Source organism: Adiantum capillus-veneris, chromosome 11 (assembly GCF_014529385.1).
Source record: "Adiantum capillus-veneris isolate H3 chromosome 11, ASM1452938v2, whole genome shotgun sequence".
NCBI lineage: Eukaryota > Viridiplantae > Streptophyta > Polypodiopsida > Polypodiales > Pteridaceae > Adiantum > Adiantum capillus-veneris.
The window spans coordinates 123,046,464-123,069,829 of NC_140941.1; the positions used below are offsets into that span (position 1 = coordinate 123,046,464).

The 23,366-nt window shown below is 44.9% G+C and overlaps 1 protein-coding gene across 3 annotated transcripts in view; it reads left to right on the forward strand.

Annotated features, from left to right (window-relative positions):
• The window catches only part of LOC147447944 (ricin B-like lectin EULS3), a 43,862-nt gene extending 20,841 nt beyond the window's left edge, over nucleotides 1-23,021 (forward strand). Inside the window, exons 2-4 of one of the 3 annotated variants that reach the window (XM_086523843.1) lie at nucleotides 18,522-18,644; nucleotides 20,054-20,106; nucleotides 22,566-22,708. In XM_086523843.1, coding sequence (XP_086379969.1) covers nucleotides 18,522-18,644; nucleotides 20,054-20,106; nucleotides 22,566-22,575 — 186 coding nt within the window. In that variant the 3' untranslated portion in view covers nucleotides 22,576-22,708. Of the gene's footprint in view, nucleotides 1-18,521; nucleotides 18,645-20,053; nucleotides 20,107-22,565 lie in introns of all 3 variants that reach the window. The other 2 variants (XM_086523841.1, XM_086523842.1) reach the window with 2 other exon arrangements.
• The last annotated feature ends 345 nt before the right edge of the window (nucleotides 23,022-23,366 follow it).

The window sequence follows — 23,366 nt, forward strand, 5'->3', positions numbered from 1 at the left end:
CGGGGGGTTTGTTGGGAACTGTGGTATGGAGGATGCAGGTGGTGGGGAGCTGTCACAAAGTGATGACGTGGCGGACAGCAGAAACCCTAATTTCTGCCAGAAACCCTAAAATTCCTGCAAACCCTAATTTTTGCCAAAAACCCTAAATTCCGGAAATCGCGGAGGCGGATTATTAAAAAAAAAAATAAAAAAATAAAAAAAAAAAATTTGGAAAATGATGAGCGACGCGAATTTTGCTTTTGCTTTTTTTTTATAAAAAAAAAAGAGAAAAGACTCTCTAAGAGAGAGAGAGAACTGATGCTTTTGATTTTAAAAGCTTTTGGGGCTCTGCTTTTGGGCATCCCTTGTAACCTTTAAATTAGTGGTGAGGGCCTCACTTCTCAGAGAGCATCTGGACGCAGAGTCTGAGAGTGAAACCCTAACCGCTCTCTTGTACTTTGATGATTGATTAATACAAAAAGAAATACCGAAAGGGGCGCCAGTCTTTGGGGCCAATATCTCTAGGCACGGAACTCCGCCGGGCCAGTGCAAATCTATTGTGATCTGTGAATTGTTTTGAAGTGGTTATTTGGTGCTGTCGCGGTTGATTCTTGACTTGGAGTGTCCAAGTTTGTTACAGTGGTATCAGAGCACGGCCGATTTCTCTTCTACGGGAAATACGATCCCCGAATTTTTTTTCCCCGGCACCTATGGCTTCAGGCAATGATCAGTCGACTCCCTCTGCATCTGGAGATGCGGGCTGGGATCACAACGAAGATTCAGACAGAGAGTATGGCCCGCCTCAGCCTACTCAGGCGGAGCAAACAGAGATGGAGCGTCGTCAATTGATTGGCGATGCAACAAAGATGATGCTCAATTTTGCCAAGGACCCGAAGATGGTAAAATATATGAACCAGACCTCTTTGAAAGAGGTACAGATGGAGTGGCAGAGAACCACAACACCACTCCCGAAACCCGCTCTCAAGAAACCTTCTACCTCCAAGAAATATACGGAGAAGGAACTGGAGAACGTGGTTGATGCACGGATTGCTCAGCTTTTCGACGTGCAAAAGAAAGGCAAAAAGCACGGCAAAAAGCAGAACAAAGGTACTGACTTCCCGGGATATTTGGGTCGTCAGTCGACATTCGACAAAGCAAAGAAACGGAAGAAGCGTGTTCGATTTGAAGGAGTACCCAGTTCTTCTTCTTCTTCTTCTGACAGTTCTTCTAGCTCCTCGGATTAGAGCGAAGAAGACAGAAAAAAAGCAAAAAGCGAAGCAAGACACAAAGCTTCGGAACGGGCAAGAAAAAGGCAAAGAAGGCTACATCTCGCCCAGAGACTGACAGTTCTACTGAGGACTCGTCTACAGACAGCTCAGATTCCGATGACGGAAAGTTTTATGCGAACAAGAAGAATTTTTACAAAGCCAACCAGTATGACTTTCTCGAAGATAACAGCAAGAAAGTCCGAGAGTTTAAGGAAGGTGGCCACTCGATCAAGTTTGATACTTTTCAGGATACTCAGATGCTTCGAAGGCTTTGTCTTTTATACAACAGTTTGACATCGCTTTCGCGGGAGGACGCTATTCAGAGCACTCCAAGATTCGGAGAGCTGCCTCTTACTTTAAGGGGAATGCTCGTACTTGGTGGTCCACGCTTCTATTAAGCAAGACTGTGCCAGTTACATGGCTGAAATTCAAGAGGCTTTTTATTTCTTCTTGGTTGACTCAAGAGTTTGAGCGAGATATACGAGCTGCTTGGAACCATCTCCGGATGACCAAGAGCGATATAGTGAATTCTTATTGTGAAAGATTATGGAGCTCTTTTCTACCCGCCTCTTCATTCAAGAAGATCTCATTCAGAGAACAGATTGAGCAGTTTACCTTGGGTCTACCTACAGAGATCCGAGATCACTGCTTGGAACAGAAGTCAGCTTCTATTCAGGAGTTGATGAGTCATGCGAAGCGGGGCTTTGCCATTCACTCTGGCAGTCTGACCTACCCCACAGATGAGGCCATGACACAACGAGCCGAACAGACTTCTAGGAATGAAAGTAGAATGAAAAAGAGCAACCCAGAGAAAAAAAAGGATGCACGACCCAAGCTTACTCCTGAGGAGAGAGCTCGCTTCATCAGAGAGGGGAAGTGCTTTGGATGCGGGGAACATGGACATATTTCCGCGAAGTGCCCTGATAAGGCACAGAAAGAACAGAATGATAAAGACGACGACAGGTCTGAGAGTTCGAGAGCAGCTGAGGAATGTGGCAGAAAAGGCAGATAGAAAAGTAGAACTGGTACCACATGGCGTGGGACTTGCACCGAATCAAATGAATGAAAGTACAAACTTTGCCGTTTTTTTTTGGGGCAAAGTGAAGGATGTAGAAGCTCTTTTGAAGGAGCCAAGGCCAACTTCTTTTCACTTGGAATTGGCGGCTCGATTTGGAACTGCGCCCGACAGACTGACGCCACTGGCGGAGGTAGTTCGACTGGCACCCGGATGGGATGTTGCCATTACACCGAGCATTGGCAAACTTCGTTTGCAATGACAGGGGTGTTCAGGGCACGTGAGTGACGTTCTACTCGGGATCCCTTGGTACCACAAGAACTACGCCGTGGTTGACTACCGGGCCGAGAAAGCGACTTTGATAAATGAAGGGCTTAGAGATTGTACTTGATGAACTTCAGTTTTCTTACTCATTCTTTTGGGAGAACTGAACCATGGATAAAAGTTGAATATGTTTTGACCTGAAGAAAAGAACGCCAAGATTTTTTTCTCCACGCTCATGCCGATTGCTTTTGAGAGGGCCTGAAGATCATACCATTGATCTGATATCTGGAAGCACACCACCGAATCGGCCACCTTATTGTGTGAGCCGAGTACAGAATGAAAAGATTATGAACTCAGTGAAAGACCTCTTGGAAAAGGGTCTTGTCCAGCTTAGTACTTCACCGTATTGCTCTCCAGTGTTGTTGATTTTGAAGAAAGACAGATCTTGGAGAATGTGCATCGATTATAGCACTCTCAACGAAATCACCATCAAGAACAGATTTCCGATTCCTAGGATCGATGATATACTCGACAGGTTACAGGGATCCTCGTGCTTTAGCAGGATTGACTTGAAGAGTGGATATCATCAGATCAGGATAGCGCCAGGAGATGTCTACAAGACAGCTTTTCGGACGACTTTTGGGTTATTTGAGTTTTTGGTGATGCCTTTTGGCTTAACCAATGCTCCTGCGACATTTAACCGGATGATGGACAGGATTTTTCGAGAGTACAGGCTATTTGTTGGCACTTTCTTTGACGACATCATTGTTTTCTCGAAGAATGAGGCAGAACACAGAGATCATCTGCTTCAAGTCTTTCAGGCATTACGAGATCACACATTAGTGATTAATGCAAAGAAAACTGAATTTTTTTTCCTACCAGAGATACACTTTTTGGGACACATTGTGTCAGCGGCACAACAGGAGTGCAAATGGACCCGGCCAAGATAGAGACTATCCGTGATTGGCCCGATTTGAGGAATGTCCATTAAGTTAGAAGCTTCTTGGGACTGTGTTCGTACTACAGGCGGTTCATACGAAAGTTTGCAGAGGTTGCTTCCCCTTTGCATATCTTGACACAGAAAGGAGTACCTTTTTCGTGGGGACCCACAGAGGTGACTGCCTTTCAGACATTGAAAGAGAAATTGACTACGGGACCTATTTTGACTTTGCCGGACTTGCAGAAGTCATTCGAAGTATATTGTGATGCTTGTGGTCGTAGTCTGGGTGCAGTCTTGATGCAAGAAGGCCATGTCATAGCTTACGAGAGCCGTTTGTTCTCTAGGCCGGAGATGACAGCACAGATTTATGAGAAAGAGCTTTTGGCGGTTATCCATGCTCTTACTCAGTGGCGGCATTACCTACTCGGAGCGGATTTCATTGTCTTTACAGACCATCAGAGTTTGCGCTACTTCTTGTCACAGAAGCAGCTTTCGGAAAAGCAGATGCGGTGGGTGAACATCTTGTCACAGTTCCACTTCCAGATTGTCCATGTGCAGGGACAGAAGAATGTAGTGGCAAATGCTTTGTCTCGGAAACCGTTGGTTCTGGCTATTTCCGCGATACATCATAGGAGCTTCGAGGATATGGTCGATCAATATACCACAGATACAGGTTTTGCAGATATTTTCACACGGATACGGGATGGGGAGACAGTAGCTGGATACTCCCTTCGGGAAGGCTACTTGATGAAAAAGACTATGTTGTGCGTTACACAGCCGTTGAGGGAAAAGGTTATGACTGATTGCCACTGTCCACCTTTTACGGGTCACCGCGGCATTGCTACCACCACGAAAGGGGTAGAGAGATATTTCTTTTGGCGGAGACTCAAGAAGGATGTGGAAGAGTTTGTGCGCAGTTGCTTGGTATGCCAGAGGTCAAGTTTGACAGGCATAAGGCAAAGGGATTGTTACAGCCTTTACCCATACCCACCCGCCCCTCGGAAAATATTGAAATGGATTTCATTTTTTTTTGATCTCCCGAGAATACAGAATGATCACGATGATTTTCCGATTACATGGCACGTCTGAGACGATTCTCTCCGACAGAGACCCCAGATTTATGAGTTGGTTTTGGAAGGCAATTTGGGAGAACATTGGCACGCGGTTGCAGTTCTCGTCATCGTTCCACTTGCAGACTGATGGGACTTACCTTTGGTGGAATTTGCCTACAATAACACGATACACTCTTCGACGGGGAAGACGCCATGAGAGATTGTTGAAACTGCTGTGAAGGTTCCATCCTTCCTGAGCACGAAAGATTAGAAATTTGAAGCGGATGAATATTCGCGAGATTTGGATACGGCTTTTGCCAAGGTTCGCGAGACTTTACAGAAGTCTCAAGAACGACAGAAAAAGGCAGCGGATCGCCATCGTCGCGACTGGAAACTGAAGGAGGATGATTGGGTGCTCTTACTTTTGAGAAGGCACGCCTAAGAAAGAAAAAGGGAAAGGAGAGGCTTTTTCCAAAGCTTAGTATGTGATACTACGGACCTTTCCAGATTACTGACAAGATAAATGATGTCTCCTTCCGATTGGACCTGCCAGATACTTGGAGGATTCATAATGCATTGCATGTGAGTCTCTTGAACCCTGTTAAGGGTGATGTGCCTGATGATGGGGAGCCTGATGAGCAACCCGAAGTGGAAGAAAACGAGGAGATCCTTGTTCCTGAACAGATTTTGGCACATAATGATACGAAGAAAGGTAAAGTCCGAAGGCGGTTCTTGGTTAAGTTCAAGAACTTTCCTGCATTTGATGCGAAGTGGATGGAGGAGGAGGACCTAGCAGATACTCCTCGGATTGTGAAACTTTACCTCGATGTTTTGGTTTAGCATAGTCTACTCCAAACGGAACCCAGAAACTCAGCTTGGCCGAAGATCTGGTGCAGTGGGATGCACAAGAGGGGAGTCGCTCCACTCCTTTGTCAACAGATGCCTCGATTTTGATACTAAAGTCACTGATGTCTCTTTGAGCTTCAGGGATACTGAGAGCTGACAGTATTCTGCTGGATGACTTTATGAAATGGAATTCCTGATTATGATACTGATTTGTTCTTAACTTCTTGTGAGTGCAGGAACTGATAGCCGAAATGACTGCAGCATTTTGGTCTGATTGATCTCGAATAGACATGGTTGCAATAGGGGTTAGTCAATCGGACATCGATGAGGTCCCGATTGGACCTAGATGTGATTGCTAGCTACATTGCCGATAAATCATGGTCTAAGATCCGAATGAATGTTGAATGTCATGTGATGTCCTGTGATGTCTGGTGATGTCCTGTGATGTCGTGTGATGTGACTGTCGATTTTGTACATGTGCTAGATGTGTGTTCCTAGTACGTAGGTACTAACAGTCAGTGTCTGCTAAGACGGTTTATGGCTTTTGTCGGTTTTGCAGGCGTAATCGCGGTCGATTACAATGCTTTCAAGAGGGGGGTATGTCACAAAGTGATGACGTGGCGGACAGCAGAAACCCTAAAATTCCTGCAAATCCTAATTTTTGCCAAAAACCCTAAATTCCGGAAATCGCGGAGGCGGATTATTAAAATAAAAAATAAAAAAATAAAAAAAAAAAATTTGGAAAATGATGAGCGACGCGAATTTTGCTTTTGCTTTTTTTTTATAAAAAAAAAAGAGAAAAGACTCTCTAAGAGAGAGAGAGAACTGATGCTTTTGATTTTAAAAGCTTTTGGGGCTCTGCTTTTGGGCATCCCTTGTAACCTTTAAATTAGTGGTGAGGGCCTCACTTCTCAGAGAGCATCTGGACGCAGAGTCTGAGAGTGAAACCCTAACCGCTCTCTTGTACTTTGATGATTGATTAATACAAAAAGAAATACCGAAAGGGGCGCCAGTCTTTGGGGCCAATATCTCTAGGCACGGAACTCCGCCGGGCCAGTGCAAATCTATTGTGATCTGTGAATTGTTTTGAAGTGGTTATTTGGTGCTGTCGCGGTTGATTCTTGACTTGGAGTGTCCAAGTTTGTTACAGGAGCCATGGCGTGGAGGAGATGCAACATAGAGAGAGAGAGAGAGAGAGAGAGAGAGAGAGAGAGAGAGAGAGAGAGAGAGAGAGAGAGAGAGCAATAAAAAACGCTATTATTGATTGTGTAGAAGCCTTAGAATATAAAGGGTTTTTCTTGCCATGCAAAACTCAACCTTTAACAAACCTTTCCCTGCATGCTTTAAGAGGGTATTCTCACAGGCTAAAAGGCTAAGACACCAGACAAAGGGCTTGAATCCCCAATAGAAACTTCACGGAATCTTCAAAGATACGCAAGGTTGCCACTTTCTTGAAAGGGAATGCGCTTCAATGGTGGACCGCATTGTTGAACCAGGGTCAAGCCCCAACAACGTGGGTCCAATTCAAACAGCTTTTTGCGCCTGCATGGTTGACAAACTCTTTTGAAGTGGATGTGATGACAAAATGGCACGAGTTGAATGCTAAACAGTATGCAAATCTGGAAGAGTATAATAAACAGTTTTGGGCCGCACTGTTGCCAGTAACCTCTTACAGGTTTGTGCCATTGTCAGAACAGATTGAGAAGTACTGTTGCGGATTGCCCAAGAAATCCAGGGACTACTGAACAAAGACTACTATCATGAATATGTTCAGTTGATAGAGGATGCAAGGGTGGCCAATAGTCTATCGAAGGGAGATTCCGATGGATTTAATAGCCACAAGAAAGGGTCCCAGGGTAAACAGTTTTCAGCCAAGGGCAATGTTGCAGCAAAGCCTTTTGAGCCTCCCACAAAGAAGCCCTCCAATGAAGAAGCTGATACGTCCAAGAAGCATCTAAATCTCCTTCGGGACGAAGATAAGGACAAAAAAGGCATTTTTTTGGCAAAACTTTTGAAGAAAGAAAAGCTCTTAGGGAGGCCAAGAAATGCTACATTTGTGAATAGGAAGGACATTTTGCAAATGAATGCCCACAGAAGAAGTCACAGGATAAGGATGACAAGTCAGACCATAAAGGGAAGAAGCCAAAGCCGAGTGCAGAACTTGTCCCAGGTTTGGTTGGAGACCAGCCAAACATAGATGCCACGGAACTGTGCAGAGCTTGGGGCAAAGTTAGAGACCAGACAGTGCTGGTTTTCTTTGATCCAGGAGCCCGTGCAAATTTCATATCACCAGAATTGGCATCAAAGTTGGGCATTCGTGTAGAGGAGATGGGTATGACAGGGGAAGTAGGTTTGGCATGCCTAGGTCATTCAGAGCCTGTTACTCCCATTTTGGGGAAGCTTCGTCTGCACATTCAGAGCTATGTGGATGCAGAAGAATTTCATATTATGCCACTTGAGGGCTGTGATGTGTTACTTGGTATCCCATGGTGATACAAGTTGCATGCTATGGTGGATACTCACAACAAAAAGATTACCCTTGTACATAGAGGAAAGACTAATGTGCTTGATGTAAAGCTTAAAGGCGAGTCTGTTCCAGTTGTTTTTGCTTCTGCTATTTCATCTGTAATAAAGAATCATCTTTCTGCGTACTTGATCTTTGCAAAAGAAGTACTTGAAGTTGTATCTAATTTGTTTACCTTAGATAAAAAACAGGTCAACTTTTTTGAGTGGGTTCAGTGATTGTTTTTCGGACTCTTTGCCAGGGGAGTTACCTCTTGAGAGGTGCTCTGAGTAACATCCTCCCGCGAAAGCGATATCAAACTGTTGTACAAAAGACAAAGCCTTCGAAACATCTCTATATTCCGAAAACGTGTCAAATTTAATTGACTGTCCACCTTCCTTAAACTCTTGGAGTTTCTTGCTTCTGTCTTCGAGAAAGTCATACTGGTTGGCTTTGTAAAAATTCTTCTTCTTTGCATAGAAGTTGCTGTCGTCAGAGTTTGAACTGTCTGTAGACGAGTCCTCTGTAGAACTGTCACTCACTGGGCGAGATTTAGACTTATTTGCCTTTTTCTTGCCCTTTCTGAAGCGTTGTTTCTTTCTTCTCTTTTTGCCTTTTCGGTCTTCTTCGCTCGAGTTAGATGAGCTACAAGAATTGTCATGTCACGTGACACATCCAACCCTATGTGTTCGTGGACAAGCTACAACATGACCAGGGTTCAGTTCAGTCAAGTCAGTCTAGAATAGGAAGTGATCTGGCACTTTCGTGAGTCTGTTCGTAGACTGTGCATGATCAGTCACTTAGATTAGATGCATATCCTCCGGTTGCACACAGCAGGATCATCAACATTCCCATCAGTCTCCATCAAAATCCATTAGGGGAATTTTCCAGTGCATTAAACCTATTTTTCCTATTTTTGACATTTTTCACTTATTATTTTTAAGTGACTTTTGTTGGAAAGCAAATAGGGCAAATTTACTGAGTTTGTATAAGTAGAAACCTAGCGCTAGCACTTTCTGGTAGAAGAGGCAGCAGGAGCACCTTGCTCAACAGGCAACTTCTGAGCAAGACCGACCTCACGATAACTCTAGCGTTTTCAGCATTGCAGAAGGCCTAGCGTTTTTACATCAGATCAGCCAGCGTGTTTGCACTTGCAGATTCACGGCGACAGTAGACAACAGAGCAGCCCTAGCTCTAGCAGATTTCCACCGCAGAACCCCAAATCAGCCTAATGTTTTTGGATCAGCCAGAGACCTAGCGTTTTTGCAGATCTTTGCGAGACAGAAGCAGCAGTAGCACCAGCGTTTTCAGTTTTTAGAGTCAGAATTCAGCAAATAAAGATTTGCAGATTTCAGCCCTTAGCATTTTCAGATTTCAGCCCGTCTCGTCGTCGTCCTCATCGTCGTCGACATCGTCGGCAAGTCCAAGCATTGTAGAGATTTGTGCAATCAATAGTAGACCGCTCTCGCCATAGAGAGTGGGGCCTTTGGAGGAGGGTTTTGACAACATTCTGCTGTAGTATTCTTCTCTATCTCTCAGTCTCATGCACCTTCACACACATTGTCTATTCACTTGTTTGTGATCACTTGCACTCTCTCAGTAAAGCACGGAAGGCTCTCCCTTCCTTAAGAACAAGGAACCTTGAGCACAATTCGGAGCACTTATCTTGAGCAAAGTTCAACATTCATTCCGCTGCACCTTACATTGGTATCAGAGCCCTCATAACGGTAAGAACGCTAAGAATGGCAAGAACGGTAACTCTTCTAACCTACCTTCCAATAGTCTTTCAGAAAAGAACTCTTCCAATGAACCTAAGGGTAAAGCTAACACAATTGCTAAACCTAAGCTCACTCAGTTGAAAAGGCAGCACAAGGAATTTTAGGAGGATACATCACGTTAGAAGAGCAAAGCACCTATTCTAAGTAAGTCGTTGTTTTCATTGTCACATTAAGGATCACATAAAAAGAACATGTCCTAAGCTTGACTCTAATGAATCTAAAGAATCCACAACACCCTCTTCCTCTGTCAATGCAATCAATGACAACACGAGTGTGCCCCAAGTTTCTGATGACCCTCCCATTGATGAGTCTCTCATTAAATGTTATGGTCATATGACGGGGCAGCGTTTTGTCATATTGTTTGACCCAGGCAATATGCATGATGTGATTAGTCCCTCTCTTGTTGAGAGAGCCCGCCTGGAGGTTAGTCAGAAACCTCCTCTTGAGGTCTCTGGCTTCGCTTATGGTATGGACTCTCTCATCACGAAAGAGTGCCTTGATGTGTTGTTTACAGTTCAACAAGCTGCTTTCCGAAAAAAATTTGTAGTCTCTCCTCTTTTAGGATGTGATATGATTTTGGGCATTGGATGGTTTCATGAGCATAACCCTCTCATTGATTGGGCGGAAAATACGTTCACTTTCAATGCCAAAAGTGACTCTCTTATTGTCATTCGTGGAGAGCAAGTTGTTCATTCTCCATCTCTCATTTCTAATGTGCAGGCGAAGATTGAAAGGATTCAGGAGAAGGAGACTCTCCGAGTCTCTTCTTTGCAGGATTTGCATGATGATAAGCATGATGAGTTGATTGATAATGATACGTATGATGATTTGTATGACAATGACAAGCATGATCAAGATGTGATTTCTCACAAGCATTGATGATTTGTATGATCAAGACGTGATTGTTCACAAGGATGATGATTTAGTTGATGCTTTTTCTAGCGAAGCTAACCTCGTTGCAGATTTGATCAATCACGAAGAATCGATCTTGGCTTTCGAGTCGAGGTCCACAACACCCCCCCCCCCCCCCCCCCCCCCCTCCCCAAGGCAGATTCGATCAAACACGACGAACCAATCTTGGCTCTCGAGCCTAGGTCCAAAGAACCTTTACAAGAAGTACTATGTGTTTGAATGATTCGTCAGCACGCATTGTTTGAGTGTTTCATTCATGATCGTTTCCTGTATTTTAGTCAGCGTCTTTATGTGATCCCTTTTCCTAGGCATGCCATATTGTACGTTGAGCTCGTTTCACTCATGAATGAGCACGGACGTATGTGGATTATTCATGAAAAGCTGTAATGCATTCAAGGAAGTCGCATTCTATGTCTCTTCCTTGGCACGACACAGTTGTAGAAAGAGCACAAGAAAGTATGAGCACCAAGCATGGGCATTTACTTTGTGAATTGCCACAGTTGATTGATTTAGATTAGCAAGACAAGAGTCGAACTTATTGTTTGCGTGTGTGTGGTGAACGGTTTGGCACTCCGTCTATTTGTTCATCTATATTGCATGCACAGTCTTTTAGAAAGACAAGATTTTTTCCAGTCACTTTACATGGATTAGGTATGTTCATATTTTTGTGTTGGAAGTGGTTTCAGGAATTTTCAGCTATGACGATTCTTGAAGAAGGAAGAAGCATGACTCTAAATGAAGTTGAAGCATTGAAGGAGCCACATATGACTTTGTGTTGCTTTCGGCGCCGCCCAAAGAAGCAAGCGTTGCAGACCTTTATGAAGTTCAAGTATTGCACGACCCACACATCAGAGTGGGTCGGCGAAGAGTCCTTTCCAGGATTCCGGATGCTATTGGCGATCTCTCTCGATGCCGTACACTTCGGTACCAGTACCTCACTTTGAAAAGGAGGGGATGTCACGTGACACATCCAACCCTATGTGTCCGTGGACAAGCTACAGCATGACCAGGGTTCAATTTAGTCAAGTCAGTCTAGAATAGGAAGTGATCTAACACTTTTGTGAGTCTGTTCGTAGACCATGCATGACCAGTCACTTAGATTAGATGCATATCCTCCGGTTGCACACAACAGGATCATCAGCATTCCCATCAGAATCCATCGGGGGAATTTTCTAGGTGCCTAGTTTTGACATTTTTCACTTATTATTTTTAAGTGACTTTTGTGGGAAAGTAGGTAAGGAAAATTTACTAAGTTTGTATAAGTACAAACGTAGCGCTAGCACTTTCTGACAGAAGAGGCAGCAGGAACACCTTGCTCAACAGGCAACTTCTGAGCAAGACCGACCCCACGACAACTCTAGCGTTTCCAGCATTGCAGAAGGCCTAGCGTTTTTGCATCAGATCAGCTAGCGTTTTTGCACTTGTAGATTCACGGCGACAGTAGACAGCAGATCAGCCCTAGCGTCAGCAGATTTCCACCGCAGAACCCCAAATCAGCCTAGCGTTTTTGGATCAGCCAGAGACCTAGTGTTTTTGCAGATCTTCGCGACAAAAGTAGCAATAGCACCAGCATTTTCAGTTTTCAGAGTCAGAATTCAGCAGATAAAGATTTGCAGATTTCAGCTCGTCTCGTCGTCGTCGACATCGTCGGCAAGTCCAAGCATTGTAGAGATTTGTGCAATCAATAGTAGACCGTTCTCGCCATAGAGAGTGGGGCCTTCGGAGGAGGGTTTTGAAAACATTCTGGTGTCGTATTCTTCTCTCTCTATCTCTCAGTCTCATGCACCTTCACGCACAGTGTCTATTCATTTGTTTGTGATCACTTGCACTCTCTCAGTAAAGCACGGAAGGCTCTCCCTTTTTTAAGAACAAGGAACCATGAGCACAGTTCGGAGCACTCATCTTGAGCAAAGTTCAACATTCATTCCGCTGCACCTTACATGTCAGATGAAGAAGAAGAAGAACTGGGTACTAATGCAATTGAACACGCTTCTTCTGTTTCTTTGCCTTTTCAAATATCGATTGACGACCCAAATAAGCGGGGAAGTCAGTGCCTTTCTTCTGCTTTTTGCCGTGCTTTTTAGCTTTGTTTTGCGCGTCAAAAAGCTGAGCAATTCGTGCATCCACCACCTCTTCTAATTCCTTCTCTGTATACTTCTTGTGAGCAGAAGGTTTCTTGAGAGCGAGTTTTGGGGGTGGTGTTGTGGTTTTCTGCCACTGCGTATGCACCTCTTGGAAAGAAGTCTCGATTATATATTTTGCAAATTTTGGGTCCTCTGCAAAATTGAGCATCATCTTTGTTGCATCGCTAATCAATTGACGACGCTCCATCTCTCCACGCTCCGCCTGAGTAGGCCGAGGCGGGCCATACTCCTTGCCGGAATCTTCGTTGTGATCCCTTCCCGCATCTCCAAATGCAGGAAGGGATCTTTGCCTGAAGCCACAGGTGCCGCGGAAAAAAAATTGGGATCGGATTTCCCGTAGAAGAGAAATCAGCCGTGCTCTGATACCACTGTAATAGACTTGGACACTCCAAGTCAAGAATCTACCGCGACAGCACCAAATAACCACTTCAAAACAATTTACAGTTCACAATTTATTCGACACTGGCCCGGAGGAGTTCCGTGCCTAGAGATATTGGCCCCAAAGACTGGCGTCCCTTTCGGTGTTTCTTTTTGTATTAATCTGAGTTCAAAGTACAGATCACAACAAAGTGGATGACACTGTGAATGAAGGTGCTGAGAGAGAGAGAGAGAGAGAGAGAGAGAGAGAGAGAGAGAGAGAGAGAGAGAGAGAGAAGAATACGACACCAGACGGTTCTCAAACCCTCCTCCAAGGGTCCCCCTCTCTATGGCGAGAGAGGTCTATGCTATTGATTGCACAAATCTGGTACAATGGTCTAGATGCAATGGACTTGTCGACGATGTCGATGACAATGATGACGACGACGAGGACGGGCTGAATTCTAACACTGTGTCGGCGAGGACGGCAATGGCGACAATGCGAAGGCGATGTGCGGAAAACATAGGTGGTGAAATCTGCGGACAGCGGATTGAATCTGAAAACGCTGGCTGATCTGACGGTACGACGAGGATCTGCTGCGGGTAGGTGAGATCTGTGAGGCTAGGGACTTGATCTGCTGTGTCTAAGTGCTGAAAACTGAAAACGCTGATGAACTGGGGCTGATATGTCGCCAGAAACTGCAAAACGCTAGGCAATCTGCAAAATGTAAAAACGCTAGGCAATCTGCTATCTGCTGGTGCCAAGTGCTGGGATCTGGAAACGTTGGCTGATCTGGGAAGTCCAAAAACGCCAGGTTTGTCTTGTGGCTGAAAACGGTAAGTCTCCTGTTGGTCTTGCTGAGAAGGTGCACTGCAGGTAGCTGGAACCTCTTCTGCCTCTTCTGCCAGAAAGTGCTAGCGCTAGGTTTCTTTTATACACACTTGGCAAATTTGCCCAACCTAGTTTTCCAACAAAAGTCACTCATTAAATAAGAAGTGAAGAATGGATAAATTGGGAAAATTGGTTCTATGCATTGTAAAATGCTGATATTGAATGTCATGCTGATGATCATGCTGTGTGCAACCAGAGGATATGCAACTACTCTAAGTGCCTTGACATGCACGGCCTGTGCACAAGCTCACAGAGGTACCAGAACACTTCCCAAGTTGACCTTAACCCTAGACCTGAGATACCTTGTCCACATGCACATAGGGTTAGATGTGCACGTGTGTGTGTGTGTGTGTGTGAGAGAGAGAGAGAGAGAGGACGGCTATGACTTCTCTTACCTATCGTTGCACGCGACACTACCCACCCATATGGAAGGAAGTAGTCATTGCGGATGGGGTTTTCTACATAGGCCGCCATCTCGTCCTTGGTGATCCACACCCGCAACGGCTCCACCCTCCTATCACACTTTTCCTTCTTTTCACTTGGGGATTTGTCTATCATGTTTTGGGTACCCGGTTCGGCTTCACGGTCATTTTTGCATAGATGGAATTGCTGAGGGATGTTGGTGACTTGGAGAAGTGCTTGGTGTGCACCTTTGTCCTCCTCATGCTGGTGATTTCTTGCTGCTCCTGTCTTCGTTGTTGCTGGTGAAGCAGCAGCCCCCATCCCCTACTTCAGCGAGACAGCTTGCGACTTGCTTGGCTCCAGTTGCTTTGTATGGTGTTTTGTCACAGCTGCAGGCAAGGGTACTTCCCATCTACGGATTCTTTTGTTTCTTGGTTTGTTTTATTGGTTTTATTTTGGTTTGTTTGTCTTGTTTTTTGCATCTTCCTTGTTTCAGTGTGTGGGTGAGTGAAGCTGGCCTTATTTCACAGTGATGACGTGGCAAACAACCGGTTGATGTGAGAGAGAGAGAGAGAGAGAGAGAGAGAGAGAGAGAGAGAGAGAGAGAGAGTTGATGATGTGGTATTTCTGTACAATGTTGACGTGGCACTCTCAGATTTCATGCCACAGATCATGGCGGGAATCACAGGCTGACGTGGCAGCTTTTTGGCATCAGTTTTTGAAAGTGTTGACTCTATGAGCATTGGGAGCGCTGGTTTTGCTTTTGGGCTTCTATTTTTAGATGAGGAGCTTTGGGGCAGTCAGCTTGTGTTGATGTGTGTGCCTTCTGGATTTAGGAGATCACCACGATAGGGTGCTCCGAAGTTGTTGGTCGACAGCCACTTGAGGAGTGTGATGCGCTTATGGGGATGCCTTGGCATCACAAGCATGATGTAGTTAGTGGCCCACTCAAAGGCTAGGAACCGTTTTTCATTTCTCGTATCCATACCCTTTTCTTTTTGCTTCGCATTTGGCTTCAAGGCTTCCCAACTAGCAAAGGCAAAGATGTGGTTATTGATGTAAAGGTAAAGGGAGAGTCTATCCCTAGGTATCTGTCACCAGCCAGTGGCAATTCCATTTTTGTTTATTTCTCTTTCTTTGGGGAATTTCGTTTGTTTTACCTTTTGGAAACACCCCTCTGGAAATCTAACTGCCCTGCATTGCATAGCCAGTGTGGAACTGTTCAGAGAGAGTCCAGGCCTGAGGGCTAAAGAGCACTAAGGTTGGACAAGGACTATGGTTAGCCAAAGTGGGGTCATTGGCCAGCCAAAGCGGAATCCTTTGCTACGTAGGCTACATTTCAGTTCTGGGTGTGGTTGCAGTGTACAAAGAGGGTCAGATGACCTAGAAGAATGTAATGGCAGAAACTCCTAAATTTTAGGGACTGCTATTTTTGGACAACAAAATGTCTTCGCGCCATTACGTGCAGTTTGACATGGGGATCATTTTGTTACTCTGTGGCCAAGTCAACAGAGGTTGCAGGTGAGATATTTTTAGATGCGAGGGTCTAAAGCGGGAAAATGCACAAATGAGTGACACTTGGCACTCTGAGGCCAGTTTACCACTTAAAGAGAAGGCAAAAACGTGATTTTTAGGTGTGAGCTCGTTTTTGAGTGCCATCACAGGTGGGAGAGCTTCAATGGAGTGCTGGCTTACCCTCTATGTACAGTGAGGTGCAGGATGTCATGACCTGCACACCTCTCACTGCTCTCTCTCTCCCCTATGGCAGTATGTTATGCCCCACTAGTGGGCTTTTCAATTGACCAATGTACAGTTGTGTGGGTTCATGCGCGATTGCCGAGGCAAGAGCCTCTTGCACAGGTACTGGATTAGCTAGCGGCTAATCCCCCGCAGGTACAGGTGATTCGGAGAGGTTTCACGTGCGAAATCTCGTCCGATTCAAAGGGCAAGTAGCCCTACAGGTGCGGGAGCTCGAGGACTTGCTACGGATGCGACCGGCACGCGAAACGGAGCCCGGAATAGTGAATTACAGCCTGCTGTGTATTTTTGCAGGTTTAGGGTTTTGGCCCTAAACGGACCCTAATACCCCCAGGAGGTTCGGGGACGCAAGGGGACCGCTGTACAAGTAATCTGGCACATTTTCGGGGCAAAAAAACAGAGAATTCAGCGTGCTGCAGATTCTCGCCAGGTTTTGCTAAGTGCCCGTATGCGTCTGGAAAGTCGGTCAATGCTTGGGAATACTGACTGTGAAGTGTCCTAGTACAGTTATGCTACCGAAATCGGGCCGGAACAATTGAAATTTAGCCAAGTTTGTGCGGGGCAGCTTGTAGGGAACCACAGCTTTTATTCCCTCTTTTAAAGAATAAAGAAATACCGAAAGGGGTGCCTATTTAGGGGCCAATATGGTTTCTGACTCGCATACAGATGCTAGAAACAGATGCATTCTAGCATTTGTATCCCATTCCCCTCTCTTGTGTCATTATAGCACAGGTAGAATAGACGACTAATAATGGGTGAAAGCTAAATCAAGGTTTGAAGTAAAGTCTACCGCCCTTTTTGAAGTTAACAGGCCGGTTACAGTATCATCTTCGGCCATCTCTAAAATAATGAAATAAAGTCTTTTTGATTGCTCAATCTTTTTATAACCTATGGATGAATCCGAGAGTTCCATTTTTTTCAGAGCTAGAGTGAGAGCGTCAAAGTTTCCTTCAAGCTCATGCGATTGTTTCTTAGAGGTTTTATCAGGGGAGCTACCTCCAAAAAGACTAGCAGATCAAACTATTGACTTGATTCTAGGGAGTACCCATTTGAACCGAGCGCCTTACAGAGTAGCCGAGCTCAACAGGAAGAAATCATGAGCCAAGCGTCTTGTCCGCCTTGTATGTGAGGTGTGTGAGCCCGCACCACGCTAGAGCTGCCCTTGATGCAGACACTCCACCCGATGTGCACAAGGGTGTTTCGCCAGTGCTGCTCCCTGCCCATCGCTGCTGTTGTGTGTTTATGTTGCCGTCACCGCTGTTTTAGTTGGCTGCTGCTGCATGCATTTGTATTGCAGCCTAGCAGGGCCAGCTCAGTTCGATGCAGCCTCTGCCATTGGCCACACCTCCCGCATTTGTTGTTGCTGTGGTTGCTGTGGCCAGCGGATCAGTTGCAGCAGACCAGTCTTTCCATAAAGTTTACAGGCCTTCTCTTTTCTTGTTTTTGGCCATTGCACCTGCTGCCCGGGCACAAACCCTACTCGCTGCGGCAATGTTCTTTTGCTCATTCTTCCTCTGCCGTATATTGCGCAGCAGTGGCATGCGTTTGGACACTGCTCTTGCATAGGAACAGAGTGCAACAAGCACACTCAGCTACTGCATTTTTGGCTTCCATAGACAAAAGGAAGATCCGGGAGTCCTATGAGAAGTGAAATCTATTCAAAGTCTCGACCGGAGAAAAGTAAGGAAGACAAAAGTCCACCCCAAAACAGTAGATGGCTCAAGCACCCTTTGATCTCATGAATCATTGGCATGAACTTCAGGAGAAGCCTAGGTAATGAATCAACTAGTTCTCCTTTGAAGTTAGAGAATTAGGGCATGAATCCATCTCTAGCCAAAACTTCACTGCCCATTGGAGTGTGATCCCTCAAAAGTTCATTGGAGGTTCCAACTTCTTGTTTATTAGTTTGGAGTAGCTAGATTATGTGGACAGCAATGATGATGTTAGCTGGAGCCACAACCAACAGTAATGCACTTGAGCTTCCTTGGATTGCGTGCACATCGTGGCTCTGAGAGTCAGTACTGTGCATGTGGATGCAGTGGTGCCTTGGTTCTTGGGACGGTTACCCTTTATCTGCAAAGGGGGGTGCCTTGGTCTTCTCTTTGGTAGGTGCACTCCCCTGCATTTATGCTGTAACTTGTGGGAGTCCTCCATTTATGATTTGTTGTGGGGCTGCCCTGCCTAGGATGTAGGCACTATATATGCCGGGTGAGCATTTTCGCTCGTGGATATTTTTGTTTAATTTGCCTCCAATAAGGTGTGCATGGCTCTGTGACACCTATTTTCTGTTTGTGTGCATGAATGCCTGTGAATTGTCTCAAATTTTTAGGAGCTTTATAGAACTGTCAGTTTCTATGCTCATGTTTTTCCTTCTGAGTGGTAATACCTTGTTCTACTTATTCTTTTTGCAGCAATGGATCAGAGATGACAAGTATAGCATTCGGGTCCGAGACAATTTTGGCCATCCTGCATTTATGCTGATTAATAAGGGCAGCGAAAAGGCTCTGAAACATGGAATGGGGAAATTAGAAGAGGTAATTCTTATTTCTTAGTTGCAGGTTCAATCTTCTTAATGACTTGAAAGAGAGGAGTGTATGGCAGTCCTACCGGACATCCGCTGGACGGGGGCCTTTTTCTACCAGGCGAAAATCCTGGAGTACCTGGGTAGGATTCAACACGGTCTGTGAGTTACAAGGGTTTGTCCCTCTCTCTCAGCCTTGGTCCTTAAGTGCATCACTGAATTCGTTTGGTGATTTCCCGACGTTACCCTCGGGTGGCGTGACTAACAAGGGAACATGGACTGACTAACATGGCATGAAAAGACTTTTTACTCCCCCGAGGGGGAAACTTGCTTCCATTCCCCGTTGACATGCCACGATACGGCATGGAGGCGCTTTTCCCCTTGTCGGCAAGTCCGCAAGATAACTTGTCTTTGACTCGTTTGCGTGCACGCGAAGCAAAGGCAGTTCCTTGCTGGCTTGCCAGCTCTAGCCCAAAAAAGTAAAAGTAAAAAAGTGTATGGCACATGGCTTATAGAAAACTTTTATCCCAAATTTGGCTTTTTGGGAACACATTGTGAGCTTAGCAGTGTAGAGCCACTCTTATACATTAGATTGCATCTCTGACATTACCGTGTATCTTCAGAGAGTCAGTGACACTGAATTCAAGAGAGCTGGTGACTTTGAGTGAGCCTTCCTTAGCATTATGGCTCAGTTGTATCACGGTTAATGTCAGTACCCGCTTTTGAGGCTTAGTCTGTTTTTACTGGATCTGCCTGACCGCACTCATAGATCGCATTTGTTTTTGTTTTTTTTTCAAAAGTTCTATGTATAGCATTTTGTTTTTTTTTCCAAAATTCAGGATTGCTTTGTGAACTAAATTCCTGCTGGCGTTTATTGCCACTCAGTAGTGAATGTCTTAGACTACTGGTATGTATGTCTGACCTAATAAGTTGCTTAATGGTGCTTACCTGAGCCCCTCTTAAAGTGGAAGGGAAGGGGTACCACCTCAAGAAAGTGTGTGCGCCAAAGTTATTGATGCGTGGGTGGCATCCATTATTCTGCAATGCTTACATTATGCTAGAAAAGAGTTCAAGAAGTAGGGAGGAGCCTTCCAGCTTCTAGTGAAATGAAAGGGCTCCCACTTCACGAAAGTGTGTACTAGTTATTGATGCTGTGTGTGGCATGCATTATTCTGCTGTGTGTTGATTATGCTTGACAAGTTGTCCTTGAAGTACGGTGGCTTCTAGTTGAAATCAGCCAAAAAATGTAACCTCTTCTTTTAAAGTGCATTTTTTATTCAAGAGGGCTTCAGGCTTTTCATATGTTAATAGTGTGTTTGTAATGTGCTTAGTGTTATGGCAGCTCCTGAGACATGCATAGACGTGTTTGCTCTGCTCAAACGATCCAAACAGACAATTACAGCTTGCTGCGTGTATTTGCAGGTGCGGATGAATCAAATGAGATGCAGTCCATTAACACACGCCGCCTTCATGTGGTGAGCTGCGCATGCAAAGTTCACACATTCAACTCCGTTCTAGCTGCTTGCACCCGCACGCAATTGTACACTTCTGCTTTGTTTTCACGGGAGAAAACTCTCTTGTTTCACAATCGTTTCGCGATGGAACTGTGCGTACTTGTGGAAGATTAGCAATTAGCTAATCCGGTTCTTGTTCAGAAGGCTTTTGCCTTAGCAAACACGTAAAACCCACAAGACTATACATAGGCATCTGAGGAGCCCAACTAGTGGGGCATTACCATATGTGTAAGGGGGGGAGAGATGTACAAGAGCGGAATCATTACATCACATGAAACAAGAGAGAAGGAAAGCTTTCTATTAAAGCTGCAGAACTTGAAAATCCACTCACACGAGTAAAAACAGCCTTCACCTCTTTTGGGCGCCCCCAAGCTGGGCATGTGCTTGTGGAGAGGTGAGGTGGCTCTCCTTCAGCTATGTGTCCACTATGGCCGGTTCAATTTCCAAACTCCTCCCAACTTATAAGGTTGTCAGTGATGTGCCGAGTGGCCCAAATTCCATTTAGACGCACAAAAGCTTCCATACTCATCAGAATTCAGTGCTAATGGGTTCGACTAGTCCCCGACTGACAGATCTAGATTGTTGATGTGAGGAACCCGTTTGGGTGCACTATTCACACTGGCCATGCAATGTCCACTTACACGTTTTCAGGGTTTCGGGAAAAACAAGCAAAAATAAAATAACTAAAAATATGTAGTACATATTTGAAGAAGGCAACTAAAAAATACACATCTTGGTGACAGAGACTTCATAGTGGAGCAATTAAAGCAGTAAAAAAAATCTAGAGCTTCGCTCGAGGCTCCTGAAACTAAATCTGTGAACATATGCTTTCCAATCCACCCAATGCCGCATAGGCTCTGGTCAGTCTAGTGTCTGCTGCTCTCCTCAATGAAAATGCTGGTCCACTAAAGACCACCCCAAGGTAGGTGTAAGCATCTATGTACTCCACTGTCTCATGGCCGTATGTGAATGCAGGTGCTGATTCCCTGATCCACCATGGGGTGGTGTTAAACACCGTAACCTTGGTTTTACCAAGGTTAACAGAGAAACCACCGTCGTGGGAAAACCTACGCAAAGCATCCAAGTGACGTTGCATCCCCTCCGGAGAGTTGGAGATCAACACAATATCATCAGCATATAACAATAGTGGAATCCATGTCCGTGCCAACTGTGCACCTCTATCACCATCCCTCTCAATATTGTCAGAAACCTCATCCACATGTGACATACATACCAAATATAGTAGGAGAGAGCGGGTAGCCCTGCTTCACCGAATTTGCCAAATAATAGCAAGCACTTTCTTTTTGTCTTGAGGCCTCGAGTTCAATGTTGAGATGAATTGAACTAGAAATATCAAACTGAACTTGAAATAATATGTAGACGAGAGACATAGTGGCGGAGTCCACTCTGAGAAGTACTGGCCCTTGCACCCTTGGCGGTATTCCTTCATTTTATTGATGAACTGTTGCATTTCAACTGTTTGGAGTGATGATACTCCCAAGATTTGATACAGTCAGAGTAGCAATCTGAGTGCTAACGGCACCCTGGTCTCTTTGTTATATGCACTTGCCTCCAAAAGCAACTAAAAATCACTAGTTACTTTCCTTTACATTGCTAAAAGTGTATAAATATCATTTGATAGCAATAACTGGTGCCTGGAAACACACTCACTTGCTTTTATAGTGTCGCCCAAAAGCATCTCCCTAGTGAAAATGTGCCACATTAGCTAGTCTGTATGTTGCTGCTATGTCAGCATTGTACGGCTTTGAGATTCAATCTGCATTTGGCATTGCGTTTTACATGGTGGTACACTTAGATCTAGGCACTGCTTAGATTGATTTGTACAGTGGTCCTATGCCACTTCATCATTTTGGGACAGTTCCCATTGTTGGCTATAGATGGGGTAACGGGTTAGAGACGGAGGATGGTACATTGTCGGGATGGGTATCTAGCACTTGAGAAGATGTTAGTGTGAACATGGCTAGCGTGGTTGATCCCTCCCGAAAAGGATGCCACCAGCCTCCTTTGTAGTGACCACCATTCTCAGTGCTATTAAAGAGCCTTGAGGCTAGGTAAGCATGAGGGCACCTTGGGGGTTGAGACTTGCTTTGTATGGCATGTGGAGTCTTAGAGGTGCTTGTCTGTGTCCTCAGGCCAACCTGGTGGCTCCCTTGTGTGAATGCCTTTCGAGTCTTTGTAAAAATTTCCTCTGAAGTTTCATTTAGTTTGTGTGTTGCTTATGTTTAACCCTCCTGTAAGTGTTTGTTCTCTCAGTCATTATTTTGCGCGGTGCTTTTTGTCTGAGGTTTTTAATGCAACCTCTTGAAGGCTTTTACCGTTTTAAACCTTCTTATAATCTCTAGTCTTATTTTCATCGAATGAAGTCCAGCAAGTGAAGGAGGCTAATGTCTTGTTTGCAGGTACAATTGATCAATTACACGCCAGGTTTACAAGATGATGATTTGTTTTGGACAGAGAGTCAGGATTTTGGTGAAGGGTTCAAGACAGTAAGGATGGCTAATGATACTCTGCAGAACCTGTCAGTGGCCTGTGGCAACAATATCGAGAATGGCTCTACGCTGATACTTGATACATGGCATAAGAAAAACACCCAAGTGTGGAAGATATTCCCATTGTAGGTTATCAGCAGATAGACAGTGAACCTGCCTGTGTGGGGGTATTTTATTGCATATTATGTATTGTATGATGCGAATGCTTGCATTTGCAACAGGACTTGTTACAGTGTATAGAAAAATGTATGCAAGTTCAGCTTTGTGAGATTTCTAGCAAGAAGTCTTTTTCCTTAAACTGCAGAGCTTCCTTTTTATAAAGATGTAAAATTGAAACTACTAATGAAATTTAGCAATTTTATAGGATTTTAAAGCTTCTTTCTCAAGTCTTTTACTGGTTTTCCTTCGCAGCTCACGTGCTGACACATTCGCACACCGAGGTGCACAGTTCTGCCCCCCCTCCCCACCGACTCTTGATGGGAGGGAATAGGCAAGCAGTGTCCATCCCCTCATAAAACAACCTTCCGATGGCTCCAGCCTTTGCCTTTCGCCATCAGGGGTTGCATACTGAGCCATACAAACTCAACCATAGCCGTGAAGATTGTGCTATACTTACCTTCACAATTGGAAGTGGCCACAATAGATTGCTTCTTGCTCAACCATGATATGCATGAGCTGTGAAGTATGAAACAAAGACCACTTGTGGACATC